At 50.4% G+C, this 16813-nt stretch overlaps 1 protein-coding gene across 49 annotated transcripts in view; it reads right to left on the reverse strand.

Moving 5' to 3' along the window:
• Positions 1-16813, reverse strand: part of MAP4 (microtubule associated protein 4) — a 231832-nt gene that overhangs the window by 2339 nt on the left and 212680 nt on the right. For 21 of the 49 annotated variants that reach the window (XM_074031995.1, XM_074031994.1, XM_074031992.1 and 18 more), the window contains 5 exons: positions 15780-15893; positions 13823-13915; positions 4554-4635; positions 2355-2467; positions 114-303 (listed from right to left, as the gene is read on the reverse strand). In XM_074031995.1, coding sequence (XP_073888096.1) covers positions 114-303; positions 2355-2467; positions 4554-4635; positions 13823-13915; positions 15780-15893 — 592 coding nt within the window. The remainder of the gene's footprint in view (positions 1-113; positions 304-2354; positions 2468-4553; positions 4636-13822; positions 13916-15779; positions 15894-16813) is intronic. The other 28 variants (XM_074032001.1, XM_074032000.1, XM_074031998.1 and 25 more) reach the window with 4 other exon arrangements.

A 16813-nucleotide genomic window follows, 5' to 3' on the forward strand; every position in this document is an offset into this window, starting at 1 on the left:
AAAGGTTACTTCGTTAAAATTTAGGCCACACTCTAGTCAAAAACAAAGGAGTTTCAATTTGCGGCCAGTGGCAGGGTCCCTGGCTGGCCCTTAGGCCGAGCCCAGCCACTTACTTGTCTCCTGGATCTGGCTGTCCAAGGTCTGGGCCTCCCTTTGGTCACCACTCCCTGACAGGGTGGGGTGGCCATTGAGGCCACTGGCTGAAGTGGGGGCGCCAGCTTCAGGCGCTGCCTCAGAGATGGCCGGCTCCTCCCCAGCAGGGGGGCCCGGACACAGAGGAGCCTCGCTGCCACCGCCCTCAGTCTACAATGAAACAGTCGGGGAGACAGTGCAGGGTCAGTCGGGAGGGGAGTGGGATGGGTGATGGTGGTGGGTTTCACACACAGCCCCCACCCGTGCTGTCCCGGCACCCATTGGCTTAAGGCACAGTCGCTTGGAGAATCCCAGGCAGGTGCCCTGACCCCACCCACCCCACCTCACCTGGGAGACCGACTCCCGAGGGTCAGGAGCAGCTGGGCTAGTGACACTCTCAGAGCCCCTCTATGGCATGTGAGGCTCTGATGAAGCCTCTCTGAGGGCAGAGGTGCCAGGCCTCAGGCTGGTACCAAATTAGCCATGACAACAGTAAGCAACAAGCCTGAAGGGCAGCCCCCCAAAGGGTGCAGCCCATCCTCCCAAACCCTCCCTGGACCCAGGCCACCCCCTGCACACAGAGTGGGGTCGTCAGTAGCTCCCGGGCAGCCCTGCCTGCACATCTGTCTGGTCAGGAACGCAGGCACTGAGGCTTTGTCTGTGGACCAGGCACCTTTCTGGGACCAGGGGTCCACGGGAGGCAGAAAGGAGGTGTCCAAGGAGGTATAAGATCTCCCAGGGAGACTGTGGAGGCCCGGAGGGCTTCATAGGAGAAGGACATTTGGGGGACATGGAACACTCAGTGTGAGGAAGGCAGAGAAGAGAGAACAGCTGCGAGAGGTCACTGGGGAGCTGGAAAGCCTGTGTCGCCAAATACCCAAAAAGTGACAAGGCAGAAGTGGTTTCTAATCGGCATAGTGAGAGAAATAGGCCTCAACTAAAAATCCTAATTCCAGAACTAATAAAGAAACGGATATAATATGAATAAGGAAAAGCACACAAGGCTTGGGGTCAGAAAAGCCCAGATGTGAATCCTTGTCCACACTCACTCACTGTGTCCTTGGACAAGAGACTAAAGTCAAGTTAACACCCCACTGAGATGGGTGCGAGAACGGCATCCTCACAAGGTGTGGGGGGCACGAACTGAGAGCCTGTGGCAGCAAGGACCCCCCAGATAATGGGTATGAGGTAGTATATTGTTGTAGTTTGGATTTGCCTTTCCTTGATGATTCATGAAAAAATGGTTAAGAATGGAACTGTTTAGATCTTTCTAAATAGAACACATTCTAAACTGGATCACACTCTTCACTGAGAGGGAAAGGGAGTTTTTTTTTTCTTTTTGGAGACAGAATTCATGGAAGCTGATCAAGGCTTCAGTCAGAGCATCAGGAGAGGATGGGACAGGGGACAGGCTGGGCACTGGCTGGCACTGGGGAGCAGAGGCGGAAGGGAAGGCCCAGGGCAGCGGTTCCCGGCCCCTCTCCCCAGCGCACCTGAACCCGAGCAGCAGCAGCCTTCCTTGTGCTCGGGGCCTACAAGATGCCCCTCATGGGCCCCCCACCCGCCGATGACATGGAACAAAGGACAGACAGCATCTTGGCACACAAAAGGTCTCACAGTACTGTGGAAGGAGGAAGGGAGGAAAGAGGAGAGAGGGAAGGGAGAAGAGGCCCAGCCAGTCGCCAGGATGTGAAGCTCTGCCACTTGAGCTCTGTCCCAGAGCCCTGCACAGGGAGGCCCCAGGCAGGCCCTGCAGAGGCAGGCCCCAGGCAGCCTGCTGTCGCTGGCAGCCAAGAATGTGCTGTCCTGCCTCCCAGCCCAGGAGCGGAGCCTGACATGGGGTGGGAACCCACATTCCCCTCTTGTGTGACAGCTGGAGAGAACTGTGTGGTGCAGAACCCCCGCTCGCCTGGTGGTGGTCTGTGTCCCAGCCCGTGGCCTTCTAAAATGCCTGGATGGGCTCAGTTAGGAAGGCCATGGCTCTCAGGAGCAAGGTTCTGCCTCCAGCTGACAGGTGAGGGGTGGCTGGGCTGGGGCCTCTTCACTTCTGCCTCAGTCAGGACTGATGATACACGATGGGAAAACAGCAATGGTGTGGGTGAAGACATGACTCCTGAAGAGACTGAGGGGCGGTGACAGGTGCCTACCTGTGAGGACCCTGACCCTAGCTGCATAGTCCCCACCCCTCCCCAGCTGTGCCTCCCCAGTGACCCACTCGCTACCTTCACGGCACCTCCTGCAGGTAGGTGGCCCACATTATCAAGGGATCCCACCTTGGCCTGGGCCTTCTCCTTGAAGTTCAGTTTCTGACTTTCAATCTTGACATCTCCTCCACCTGGAACCACAAAGGAATTGGTCACCTAGGGTGGCAGAGGAATATCCCTGCAGGCAAAACCAGGACTGGTGATATGCCCAATCTAGAAATGAGAAAGATGTGACCTGCTTCTGGGTGGCAAACGAAGAACAGTGAACACGTTTGTCTAAAGAGGGCTTCTCTTATCACAGTGAGGCGGAGACAATCTCTCCGTCCAGCCAGTGGGAGTATCTCCAAGAGAAGGAACGCCATCCCTTCCACCACCCCACGCCACAGCCACCGAGCTGCAGGCCAGGCTTGGGCAGGCCTGGGGCTCCGAGCACAGCCTCCGGGACGAAGCCTCTGCTTCTCTACTTGGTATGGGAATGCCCTCCCGCTAACTGGGCCATGCAGTGCTTCTCAGGCACAGCCTCACTGAATTCTCATGAATGCCCTGTCATCACGGCCACGGTCCCTGCTTCACAGCTGGTAAAACATGCTGCAAAAGAGAAGGGACTCACCCAGAGTTACCACCAAACTGGTGATTGACAGGGACAGGTTGTGAAAATTGTCTGAGCCCCTAACCGTATCACACTGTAGCAAAAAGAAGGAATGATAAAAAGGAGAGTGGCCCCGAGGCTGTGTGCTGAGAAAGGAAAGACATGGACCAAGGCAGGCCCGCGGGATCGAGTGACCTCAGGCTAGGACGGGGAGGGAAGGTGGTCTGAACTCAAGCCCAGAGTTCAGAGCTCACTGGCCAGAGTGTGCCCATGAGACCTAGGGGAGGGGTGCGGGATGAGCTGCCGTCAATGAGTACCCAGCCCCTCCTGAGCCCAGCAGCGTGGCTCCCCTTGGGCCCCTTCTCCTATTCTTCCTTCTCCTCTCAGCTCACATGGCAGACCTCCATGCACAGCTTCTGGCCAAGGTCTCCCGGTGTCCCATACTGGGAAACTTAGCCCTGGCAAAATCTAGACCCTAAGTGACTCAGTGCCATTAGAGAAGGAAGTATCTCATAGGAGTAGATTTCCCAGATAAAAGGGGGAAAAAATGTTTAAGAATGGAATTGTTTAGATCTTTCTAAATAGAACACATTCTAAACTGGATCACACTCTTCACTGAGAGGGAAAGGGAGTTTTTTTTTTTTCTTTTTGGAGACAGAATTTCGCTCTGTTGCTCAGGCTGGAGTGCAGTGCCACACTCTTGGCTCACTGCAGTCTCCGCCTCCCAGGTTCAAGCAATTCTCCACAGGCATTCACCACCACACCTGGCTAATTTTTGTATTTTTAGTAGAGACAGGGTTTTGCCATGTTGGCCAGGCTGGTCTCAAACTCCTGATCTCAAGTGATCTGCCTGCCTCGGCCCCCCAAAGTGCTGGGATTACAGGCATGAGAGACTGCGCCCGCCCTGAGGGAAGAGAATTTTGCCTTCACCTTAACTGGCCTGGCCTGTGGTGGCTAGCCTTCTGGGATACCAGGTTAGCCAGCCAGTGTGCCTGCTGCTGCAGCAATCCTACCCACAAATCTGCTGTAGACCCAGGAACTAGGACACAAGGCTGCAAGGATACTAGCCAAGGCAAGAGCCCAGCCTCTGCACAGTGACTTCCACAGGGCTGCTGGGCCAACCATGTTGCTGGAAGGAAACTGCATTAGTGCAAGTTGCTGAACGCCTCCCATTCTCCTGCCAGGGCTAGTGGCTGATGCTTCACTGGTTGGGAGCATCCTTTGCTTCTGAACCTGACAGGTGGGACCTGAACACTGCTCTCTATACAGCTCCTTCAGCAGTAGCTCCTGTAATCCTCGTTTAAGGCAACCCAGGTTCTCAGCTCAGAGTGCACCGCTTCCCCAGGCCTAGCTCAATAGTGCCACGCACACAGTGGGTACTCAAGAGAATGCCTGTGCGGATGGCTGTCGTAAGAAACTGATCCTCCTCCACTGAGAGGTTAGCACCTGAACTCCCGCTCCCTGACAGAACGAGGACTGTATTGTTTCCACCGCTGTGTCCTGGGTAGTCTTCATGGGACGCTAAAGGCACAGAGATGAAACCCTTGCCAGCCAGCGGGCTGCCCAGCTGGCCCATGGCAGGACTACATACCCTGGGAGTCCCAGTGGGCAAGGGAGGCACCACTCACCAGGCTTGTGCTTGATGTTAGCCTTAGACCCACACTTGGAGGAGACCTTAGAGATATCCACTTTCTTGTTCTGAATCTGAACCTGAGGAGAAGGACACAAAAGACTCATTCAGAGAGAGGGTGTATTATCAGAGCCAACCCCATGCTACCTTTTAAATCTTCTCCATGTTCAGGGTTTCTCACTCCCTCTGTAAGCTGCTGTCTCAGTCTGTTCAAAGACAGGGTCATCTCCCTAAATACTTACAAGAGCCCTTGACCCACCCTGGCCCTGCTCTTCACTTCTTTTCTTTTTTTGTTTTAGATAGAGTCTCGCTCTGTTGCCCAGGCTGGAGTACAGTGGTACGATCTCAGCTTGCTGTAACCTCCGCCTCCTGGGGTCAAGCAATTCTCCTGCCTCAGCCTCCCGAGTAGCTGGGATTACAGGCGTGCACCAATACACCTGGCTAATTTTTTGTATTTTTAGTAAAGACAGGGTTTCACCACGTTGGCCAGGCTGGTGAACTCCTGACCTCAGGGGATCCACCCACCTCGGCTTCCCAGAGTGCTGGGATTACAGGCGTAAGCCACCGTGTCTGGCCTTCACTTTTTTTTTTTTTTTTTTTTGAGACGGAGTTTCACTCTTGTTGCCCAGGCTAGCACGATCTTGGCTCACCCCAGCCTCCATCTCCTGGGTTCAAGTGATTCTCCTGCCTTAGCCTCTGGAGTAGCTGGGATTATAGGCATGCACCACCACGCCCGGTTAATTTTGTATTTTTAATAGAGATGGGGTTTCTCCATGTTGGTCAGGCTGGTCTCGAACTCCTGACCTCAGGTGATTCGCCTGCCTCAGGCTCCCAAAGTGCTGGAATTACAGGCGTGGGCCACTGTGCCCGGCCACCAGCCTTCACTTCTAACCCCACCTCCAGCCAGACCAAACCACTATTTCCACACCCCACAGGCTTTTTCTGTGCAGACCCTGTCCATGCATGCTCCAGACAGCTCTTCTGTCATTTCACCAGGTCCAAACACCAGCATCAAGGCTCCATTGAAATATCCCCTTTGTTCCATCTCAAAACCTTACCCATCAACTCCTCGCCCAGAGAAACCTGGAATAACATACTTACTTCCAGTCCTTTTCAATGCATTTTCCCCTTGGCGGGGGAGGGGGTGGTGTGCGTGTGTGTGTTTGTGTGTGTAATCATAGTATTCCTGCTTAAACCATGTTATAACAATTTTCCCAGCCAGGTGCAGTGGGTCACACCTGTAATCCCAGCACTTTGGGAGGCTGAGGCAGGCAGATCACCTGTGGCTAGGAGTTTGAGACCAGCCTGGCCAGCATAGTGAATCTCTCTCTCTACTAAAAATACAAAAATTTGCATTTAAAGGTGGTGCATCTTGGCCGGGCGCGGTGGCTCAAGCCTGTAATCCCAGCACTTTGGGAGGCCGAGGCGGGTGGATCACGAGGTCAAGAGATCGAGACTATCCTGGCTAACATGGTGAAACCCTGTCTCTACTAAAAATACAAAAAAAATTAGCCAGGCGTGGTGGTGGGCACCTGTAGTCCCAGTTACTGGGGAGGCTGAGGCAGGAGAATGGCGTGAACTTGGGAGGCAGAACTTGCAGTGAGCCAAGATTGCACCACTGCACTCCAGCCTGGGCAACAGAGTGAGACTCTGCCTCAAAAAAAAAAAAAAAAAAAAAAAAAAAAAAAAAAGGTGATGCATCTTTAGGTCTATAGCCATGCATGCCCACTGGGTTGCTGGATGGGGATTCCAGCATTCCTATGAGTGGCCCCACTATCCTTCGGTAGGAGAGCCTGACTTTCCAACACATCAATTCCAAGCAGTGTTACACTGTTCTGGTGGGTTTCGCCACAATCTACTAAATGGTGAGCTACCTTTTTGAGCCCTGTTTTCCTTTCTTTGGTGTCAGGAAATACGGTCTTCACCATGTTCCCAGAGGACAGATATAATGCCACCTGTATTTTTGTATTTGCACCCACAGCCCAAGACCTGGCACAGAATAACAACTACCTACAATCCCCAGCTTGCCAGAGCCATTCTCAGTCTTGCCTCTAAAACTCAGCTCATGCCTAACCCAAAAAACCCACTGTGTTTTCTTCCCCATCCTTCAATGCCCAGCTCAAAGAGTGCCTTCCATACGGCCTCACATGGCTCTCGCTTCAATCCGTCTCTTTCTCATATCATCTCTTGAAGGGACACCACCAGGAACTATACCATAATTGCTTCACATGTTTGATAATTACATACAGAGTAGTTACTACAGTGAAAACACACAGCCTCTACTTTGTCTCATCTTTTCAAAAAGTCTGCAATTTTCCATAGACAGAAACTTGTTTCTTTTCTCCTCAATCTATAGTTCATTATACAGATATTTATAGGTATCTCCAAAATGGAAGTTAGGATATAGCACAGATACCTCCTCCTAAGTATGTGCTGACAGCAAATGGAGTCCTGCAGCTACAGAGTTGGTGGTCACACCATTGTGCTTTATCTGGGTTTAAAACAAGGTATCTTGTTATTTGTTAGGGGAAGAAATGGCCAATTCAAGAAGAGGGGGCCATGAAGGCCTCATCCAAACATCTCCCTATCCTTATCCCTCATAAGAGAGGGCATAGAGAAGGGTACTTTTATCAGCCAAAGATCTGGTAGCTGCTTAAACCAACCTAACATGGGTCTTGAAGCAATGGTGACAAGCTCATCTTAGCTGTAACCACAACAGCACATGCAAGAAGTTAACAGAGTCACTCTTCAAGGCATGGGCCCTCACCAAGATGCAGAGTCACACATTTCTTTCTTGTTTTCTTTTGAGACAGGGTCTCACTCTGCCACCCAGGATGAAGTGCAGAGGCATGACCTCAGCTCACTGCAGCCTCAACCTCCCAGGCTCAAGTGATCCTCCCAGACTCAAGTCCCTCAAGTGGCTGAGACTGCAGGTGCACACCACCATGCCCAGCTAATTTTTGCATTTTTTTGTAGAGACGGGGTTTTTGTAGAGACTATAGTCACCAGGCTGGAGTGCAATGGCATGATTTCAGTGCACTGCAACCTCCCACTCCTTGGTTCAAGTGATTCTCCTGCCTTAGCCTCCCGAGTAGCTGGGATTATGGCACGCGTCACCACGCCCAGCTTTTTGTATTTTTAGTAGAGCCAGGGTTTCACCATGTTGGCCAGGATGGTCTAGAACTCCTGACTTTGTGATCCACCTGCCTCAGCCTCCCCAAGTGCTGGGATTACAGGTGTGAGCCACCACGCCCGGCCGAGACTCTGTCTTTAAAACAATAACAACAACCCAAAAGTTAGCTGGGCATGCTGGTGCACGCCTGTAATCCTGGCTACTCAGGAGGCCGAGGCAGGAGAATCAATTGAACCCAGGAGGCAGAGGTTGCAGTGAGCCGAGATCACGCCACTGCACTCCAGCCTGGGCCACGGAGCGAGACTTTGTGTCAAAAAATAAATAAATAAATAAATAAAAATAAAGGCCAGTGGCTCATGCCTGTAATCCCAGCACTTTGGGAGGCCGAGGCAAGCGGTTCATGAGGTCAGGAGATCGAGACCATCCTGGCTAACATGGTGAAACCCCGTCTCTACTAAAAATACAAAAAATTATCTGGCCGTGGTGGCAGGCGCCTGTAGTCCCAGCTACTCAGTAGGCTGAGGCAGGAGAATGGTGTGAACTCGGGAGGCGGAGGTTGCAGTGAGCCGAGATCGTGCCACTGCACTCCAGGCTGGGTGACAGAGTGAGACTCCGTCTCAAAAAGCAAACAAACAAACAAACAAACAAACAAAAAACCTAGGTAGCCCACACCATGAAACAGACGTAGCTTCTGACATAAGAGTCCTATGTTAGGAATACATCCTAGAGAAATAACTTGAAATGCTAAAGCTATTTATACAAAAATATGATTTAAAATGTGTTACAGCTTCACGCCTGAGCGACAGAGTGAGACTATGTCTCAAAAAAAAAAAAAAAAAAAAAAAAAAAAAAGGAGTGGAGACTTGTAGAGTAAAAACAACTTAAGATTAAAAGAGTTGAAGCCTGTATTATAATACATAACTTATTAGTGATATTTTAAATATATGGATCAATATATGCATTTTTTTTTTTTTTTTGAGAAAGAGTCTTGCTCTGTCACCCAGGCTGGAGTGCAATGGCACAATCTCAGCTCACTGCAAGCTCTGCCTCCCGGATTCAAGCGATTCTTCTGCCTCAGCCTCCTGAGTAGCTGGGACTACAGGCACGTGCCACCACGCCCAGATAATTTTTTGTATTTTTAGTAGAGATGGGGTTTCATGTTGTTAGCCAGGATGGTCTCGATCTCCTGACCTCATGATCCGCCTGCCTTGGCCTCCCAAAGTGCTGGGATTATAAGCGTGAGCCACCGCGCCCGGCTACATGCTAAAGTATTAACAAATAAATAATATATACAGGGCTGGCTTCAAAATACTTGGGATAGGCATATATAGATAAACCAAGACTGCTCATGTAGATAGTAAATGAGGTACCCTGTAAAAAAATAGTAAAATGAACAAAAGGTTCATTTTACTATTTTTTCCTACTTTCTACTTTCAAACGTGTGTGTTTGAAAATTCCCACAATAAAAAGTTGGGTTTTTTTGGTTTTTGTTTTTTGAGATGGAGTTTCGCTCTTGTTGCCCAGGCTGGAGTGCAATGGCACAATCTCGGCTCATTGCAACCTCCGCCTCCCAGGATCAAGCGATTCTCCTGCTTCAACCTCCAGAGTAGCTGGGATTACAGGCATGCACCACCAGGCCTGGCTAATTTTATATATATATATATATATATTTTTTTTTTTTTTTTTTTTTTTTGAGACGGAGTCTCACGCTGTTGCCCAGGCTGGAGTGCAGTGGCGCGATCTCGGCTCACTGCAAGCTCCGCCTCCCGGGTTCACGCCATTCTCCTGCCTCAGCCTCCTGAGTAGCTGGGACTACAGGCGCCCGCCACAGCGCCCGGCTAATTTTTTGTATTTTTAGTAGAGACGGGGTTTCACTGTGGTCTCGATCTCCTGACCTTGTGATCCGCCCGCCTCGGCCTCCCAAAGTGCTGGGATTACAGGCTTGAGCCACCGTGCCCGGCCTAATTTTATATTTTTAATAGAGACAGGGTTTCTCCATGTTGGTCAGGCTGGTCTCGAACTCCCGACCTCAGGTGATCCGCCTGCCTTGGCTTCCCAAAGTGCTGGGATTATAGGCGTGAGCCGCTGTGTCTGGCCCAGTAAAAAGTTTTAAAAAGCTTAACTGAGCCTCACTCACTTAATAAAGCCCACCACCTCTAGGTTACAGTTCTCCCTCCTTAGGTGGCTACGTGGAGTCTACAATCTGCTTCCAAACATTTCCCCCACACCACCCTGCCTCCACTGTATGCTTCAGCCTCAGGGAACCATGTGCGGCATCTCCTTCATGGGCTGGCCCAAGTGTCCCCTCCTCGGGGACCGCAGAAACCACGCTGGCTCTCTGTGGTCCTAGGAGCAATCACGGCATCACACACCTAACTCTGCTTGTGCTTACACAGGCTGCCTGCCGCTCTGTGAGAGCCTGCAGGCACACTTCAGGTAACCAAAACATGCTGTGGAAGTCAGCTGCCAGCACGTCTCAGCACCCACTACACATGCACAGCCCCTTGCAAGGGTGAAATGGAACCAAAACGGACACAAAATCTTAACTGGGACTAGCCACAGAAGAAGCCACTACATTGGCATTGGCTCATCACTCCCCTCTCTCCACTCCACTGGTGTCCTCCTGGCTCTCATCAAGGGGTATGTCTGTGTGTCTGTCAGGGGCATTTTTGGAGCATTAACTAGGATCCTGTTTTGAGCTTCTCATCCTGGTGGTAACTGCGGTATTTCTTTGTGTATGTGTGTGGGTGAGGAGTGTGTAATGCTGTTCTGTCTGCACAGCAGGTCCTTCCCCCGCCCCTTTTTTTTCAGACAGTGTCTCTGTCACCCAGGCTGAAGTTCGGTGGTGCCATCATGGCTCACTGCAGTCTCAACTACCCAGGCTCAAGCAATCCTCCCGTCTCAACCTTCTGAGAAGCTGGAACCACAGGCACATGCCACCTAATGCCGCCAGGCACATGTCTGGCTAATTTAAAATTGCTCTGAAACCCAGGCTGGTTTTGAAGAAATACTCCTGCCTAGGCCTCCCAGGGCCACTGCACCTGGCCTTATTTTAAAAGATAGTTTTTGGGACTGGGCACAGTGGCTCTTACTATAATCCCAGCACTTTGGGAGGCTAAGGTGGGTGTATCACTTGAGGTCAGGAGTTCGAGACCAGCCTGCCCAACATAGCAAAACCCCATCTCTACCAAAATTACAAAAATTAGGCCGGGTGTGGTGGCTCATGCCTGTAATCCCAGCACTTTGGGAGGCCGAGGCGGGCGGATCATGAGGTCAGGAGATCGAGACCATCCTGGCTAACACAGTGAAACCCTGTCTTTACTAAAAAATATAAAAAATTAGTCGGGCATTGTGGCGGGCGCCTGTAGTCTCAGCTACTTGAGAGGCTGAAGCAGGAGAATAGCGTGAACCTAGGAGGCGGAGCTTGCAGTGAGCTGAGATCCGGCCACTGCATTCCAGCCTTGGCGACAGATCAAGACTCCATCTTAAAATAAAATAAAATAAAATAAAATAAATACAATACAATACAATACAAAAATTAGCCGGGCATGGTGGCAGGCGCCTGTAATCCCGGCTACTTGGGAGGCTGAGGAAGGAGAATCACTTGAACCTGGGAGGCGAAGGTTGCAGTGAGCCGAGATTACACCACTGCACTCCAGGCTGGTGACAGAGCAAGACTTTTCTTTGTAGAGATGGGGGTCTCACTATGGTGCCCAGCCTGGGGCCCATCATTTTAAACTGCACATTTCCTTGTGGTGGCTCTAGGGAAGGACTGATGGAGGCTACGGAAGGAAACAAAGCACCTGGGTTCAGCTGTGGCCAGCTGCTGTTTACCCTCATCTCCCCACCAGGAAAGACTGCTCACAGCAGTCTCCTAATGCTCTCTGTTTGAGGAAGCCTCCTAAAGTGAAAAGGCTTTAAAAATACATTCACCCTCAGAAAAAACAAAACAAAACAAAACAAACAAACCCTACACATGTGAGATCATGTGTAGGCAGTGTGGAACCATCACAGCAGGTGATACATTAATGTATCAGAGCTCTTATATGCACCACACAACACACACAAATGCATTTCTATGTCTCACCTACACAAGTGACCCGGTTGCCTCAGAACCCCTGTTCACCTTCTGTTTTAATCCAGGACAAAGCCAGGCTCAGCGGCTGCCTGGGCCCCTCGTGGGCTGGATCTTTGTCACCTCACTTTAGCTGACCCTATTCCAGGTTGACTAACATCTGGTCAAGCAACTCCACTCGAGTGTAAAGGATGCCATTTCTACCCAGTCCAGGAAGAGGCAGTGGTGAGAAGCTGACCAGGAAGGAGGGGCAGGAAGGAGAGTTGTGTGGGGCAAGAATGAAAGCTCCTGGCCGCATTCCTCATGACAGAACTGCTGGGGGTGTCTGTAGGCCATGGGCAGAATGCCATGATCACCAAGGAGGAGGCAGGAGTGTTAACAGAGTCTAAAAATGAAAAGGGTAAGTGGAGCAGGACCTAGTCCAGTTCAGGACAGCAAGGAGAAAGAACCGAATGAACTCAAAAGAAATGGAGGCAAGACAGGCTGTCCCACTTGGTCTGGAAGAGAGCGGTGAGGGCAGGCGCTGTGCATGGCAGCCTCTGGTGCCTCTGGTACAACTCCACAGAGTACCACTCGCCTGGGCACTGTCACAGTGACAAGCAGAAAGCACACAGGGTGTTCTTCACACACTCAAAGACAGTAAGACTTTGCCCTATCTCTCCCTAGACCAGAACCTTCCTGTGAGCTGGGATCACTTGTGTCCCCAATACCCATCATAGAGCTGGCACACAATGGCAGCAAGACAAAAAGAAGGATGTTTGGGGGGAAGAGGAAAGAGGACAAAAAGATAAGGAGGAAAAGTCTGGGCGCAGTGGCTCATGCCTGTAACACAGTACTTTGGGAGGCCGAGGCAGGCAGATCATGAGGTCAGGAGTTCAAGGCCAGCCTGGCCAGCATGGTGAAAGAAACCCTGTCACTACTAAAATACAAAAATTAGCTGGGCATGGTGGCGCATGCCTGTAGTCCCAGTTACTCGGGAGGCTGAGGCAGGAGAATCGCTTGACCCTGGTAGGTGGAGGTTGCAGTGAGCCGAGATCACACCACTGCATGCCAGCCTGGGCAACAGTGAGACTCTGTCTCAAAAAATAACAACAACAAAAATGGGAAAAGGGACTAAAAAAGGAGGGGAAGAAAAAGGAGGAAGGGATTAGAAAAGGGGAAAAAAAAAAGGGAAAGCAGAAAGGGAAATGGGAGGGCTGGGCACAGTGGCTCATGCCTGTAATCCCAGAACTTTGGGAGGCTGAAGCGGGCGGATCATGAGGTCAGGAGTTCAAGACCAGCCTGGCCAACATAGTGAAATGCCATCTCTACTAAAAATACAAAAATTATCTGGGCATGGTGGTGCATACCTATAGTCCCAGCTACTCGGGAGGCTGAGGCAGGAGAATCGCTTGAACCCGGGAGGTGGTGGTTGCAGTGAGCCGAGATTGCACCACTGCCTCTAGCTTGGGCAACAGAGTGAGACTTTGTCTCAAAAAAAAAAAAAAAAAAAAAAAAAAAAGAAAAAGAGGAGAAAGTAGGGAGAGAAAATAAAGTAGGGGAAAAACCAGAGAGCTGGAGAGCAACAAAGATGAAGAAAAACGCGGGGAAGGGATAGGAAGAAAATGATTAATTCTTATTTTATAATAACAAGGATTCAAAGATGAGCTCTGGAAAGATGTAGACATCTGTCTCAGAGCAATTACTCCCACGGTAATTCAAGGGCATGCAGACAAACATATGCATCCCAGGAATGGACTCCAGACAGGCAACAGGTCTGCTGCTGACCACTGTGCTCAGACCCAGGCTCTGACATAGCTGGAGAAAAATCCAAAGCCTCCCACCTACATGGGTAAAAAGATACTGAGTGGATATCACCACGCTGGTGTTCAGGGGCTCGCCAGAAACACCCTGTCTAACATGGGAGCATGAAGGTCCCCTCAGTTTGCTAGTCTGCTTCTTAGAGAATGCCACAGCTCAGGTCACTGGGATTCTATCCACATGGGCACCTGGCTCTCTCCCCAGTATACCCCACAGTGGGCTATGTCTCAGATGCCAGCTAACCAGAGCTTATACTTACATTACCACCTCCAGGGACATGCTTAATATTGTCCTTGGAACCACACTTGGACTGAATATGGCTGTAGCTCACTTTTTTGGAGACTATCTGGACCTGGAGTGTTAGAAAACAGAAAAAACAACACAAAGGGAGAGGACTGGTTAGAATCGACACAGGGAAGGCAGTGAGTCCACACGTGATCACAATGACCAACAAAAAGTGTTGTTAAACCTCCACCCCCATCTTCTACAGAACATGTGGAAAAGCACAGGAAAAGAAATGTGAAACAGCAAGAAGGGGAGTGAAAAACGTGAACAGACAACACAACGACAGGAGCAGAGCTGCGCAGGCGGGGCATGTTGGTCATCACCGCTCCTTGGGGGTGGGGCTGTGGTTCACAAGGCCCAGGCAGCAGCCCAGCCTGATGCCCCACCAGGCACAGCCCTACCTCCTTGCCCTGCTCCCTCCTCAAGAGCTGGGCACAGTGTCCTTGGCTCTTCTCTGCAAGAGTCTTATCATGTGGACCTGTTCTCAACCAAAGAGGGTGCTTCCCTTAAATCTGGGCCCTGGAATGGCTGCAGCCAGACCCACTCTCAGAAGCAAAGGCTGCTCTGAGAAGCACTGGGCAGCTGGCAACAAGGGCACGGATGATACTAACAGGAAGGAGGGGACGGTGCTCAGATGTGAATACAAATGGATACAGAATCTCCACTACCAGGGGAGTGGCTGCAGCCTCCACACTTAGCCCATTTGTCTCAGGGCTCGAGAAGGCACAGTATTTTTGACTCAAGGGTAAAATACCTTCTTGAATCCTCCATATGCCTAATCCTCTGCCCTGTGAGATGCCCATGTGGAAACAACAGGCTCTCAGCAGGGGAGCAATAACACCCAATCCTGGGGGCACAACCACACTGTATAGTACGGGAATGGCTTCCCCTGGAACTGAGAAACACCAAGGCCCTGGCTCTAAGAGTCTGGAACAAAGAATCCCAGGACCTTCTCAAGAAGGAATAGTTGCCAACTTCCTTTCTTTGCAAATGATGCAGGCCCTAGGCTGAAGAGCTCTCCACAGAGTACAGAAATCCTGAGAAACTCCAACCCATATACCTCATTGTACCTACTCATTTCTAGCCTTTTTCACAACTTTGATGGTAAACAAGTGGTTAGCAAACTACTTAATGAGCCTTGGTCTGAACCTAGGACCTCTAGTAGTCACCTAGAAGCCACAGTGCAGCTTTCTTCACTCAGCCCTAGGCTGAGACTTCATGCTGGTCCCTAAGGGCTGGAGTGCGGGCTTCTCTGGCAGAGGCACACCTACCTGCTACAGTTAAGGAAGGTGTTGCAAGAACTCAGGAGGGGCCTGGTTTCCAGGTTTACAGAAGCAAAGGGAAAGAACCTGTGGTTTCAGCTTACCTCTGCCCTCCAGTTGATGCTGCATGCCTATACTAAGTGGGTTTCCATTGGGAATGAGCATCCTAACTTTCAGTTAAGAGGTGACCTGGGGAACCAGTACAAATGAAGTTATCTCCATACCCAGCAGCGTTATGAGAGGGATCTTTTAGTTCAAGGTAAAGCACAGGGGCTCCAGGGTTCCAGGTGGTGGAAATTACCCCTGCCATGTCTTCCTGATAACGAATGTAGGTGCACTGTATTTGCATCCATACCAGGTAGGTTTCACATCAAGGTCAGTGTGAAGGAAATGAACGAAAGTCTTTGGATCCATTTTATCCAGCCAAAAATTATATACATATATATATTCTCCAAAGGGCTAATGGGCTCCCAACTCCATTAACTTTCGAAGTTAATACAAAAAATTTTCTGATGGTTGAGTCATCAAGCACAGAGAAGGGAATATGGGGGAGAAGAAGTAGAAACTAGTTAAGGAAAGGGAAAAAGTGCAAGAGAGGGCAAGTGGCTCAGGCTGGAAGAAGTATTTTACCATCTTCACCTTCCAGAGGTGGGTCTAAGTAAAACTCACTTTCCCCGCAGGTTGTTTCTGTGCACTTGCAATTGGGCCGGCTGTTTTAGTGACTGCATTAGATTCAGGCTTTCGGGTTGTAGCAGCTGCCTCTGTTTTTTTCTCTACTTTGGCCTGGATGGAGATAAAGGGAGGGCAAATTTCAAACCAAGAGGATAAGAGCTCAAATGCCAAGAAGGGAAGAAGGCTGTAGGGGACTCAAATCCAGGTCAGGCCACCAGGCAAAAGCAGGTGGCCTTTGATCCTAGGCAAAACCACACATTTCCCAGGGTAGACCAAGTCAAAGATCCTTGAGTAGAGGGACACAAAAAAAGGAGCTGCAGGCCACAGTCTCGAGAAATGAGGAACAGGTCAAGATACTATTTAATGGAGAAAAGGCACAAAGGAAGGCTAAGACAACCAAATTAGTGATTCTGAGAGTGTGCTGGGGCATGATTTTCCAATTACAATACCCCCCACCCCGTGCCAAATGTTCTGATATGCCCCAAGCAGTTGCCACGGCCAGAGAAGTCAATACTGATAGAAAGTGTCACATTCTTCAGGTATGTTGGAGCGGAAAACAATTCACTAGATCAAGTCACTCAACTCCCCACCCAAGACCTCCTGTAACTTTCACACCATGAAACCATAAGAGCAAAGACAGGGGGAGGTAGGCCATCAGCAGCACAGCCCAGAGGCCTGCTGGGCACACCAGAGCCACTGTCGCTACCACAAGCAACTCTCAGGCTCTTCCCTAGGCTGATCTCAGCTTGCCATCGGTGTCTTCCAACAGCACCAGGATTCCACCTCATTTTTGTCCCTCCTGAATATCTTAACAGCTCCAGATTAAGCAATTTAAGTATTCTGCCCTGGATGGTGGTGGTGGTGGTGTAGAGCTAGTGAATAACCTAGGAGATGAGATGGTCACTACTCCAGGGACCCGAATGTTCTCAGATGGACTTTCATCACCACCTTTTCAGAGTTCCCATGGTTACCAACAGTTAAATAATTCTGGGATTGATGCAACCAGAAAATCATAACCACTGGAAAATCCT

The sequence above is a fragment of the Macaca fascicularis genome, chromosome 2 (assembly GCF_037993035.2).
Source record: "Macaca fascicularis isolate 582-1 chromosome 2, T2T-MFA8v1.1".
Classification (NCBI taxonomy): Eukaryota; Metazoa; Chordata; class Mammalia; order Primates; family Cercopithecidae; genus Macaca; species Macaca fascicularis.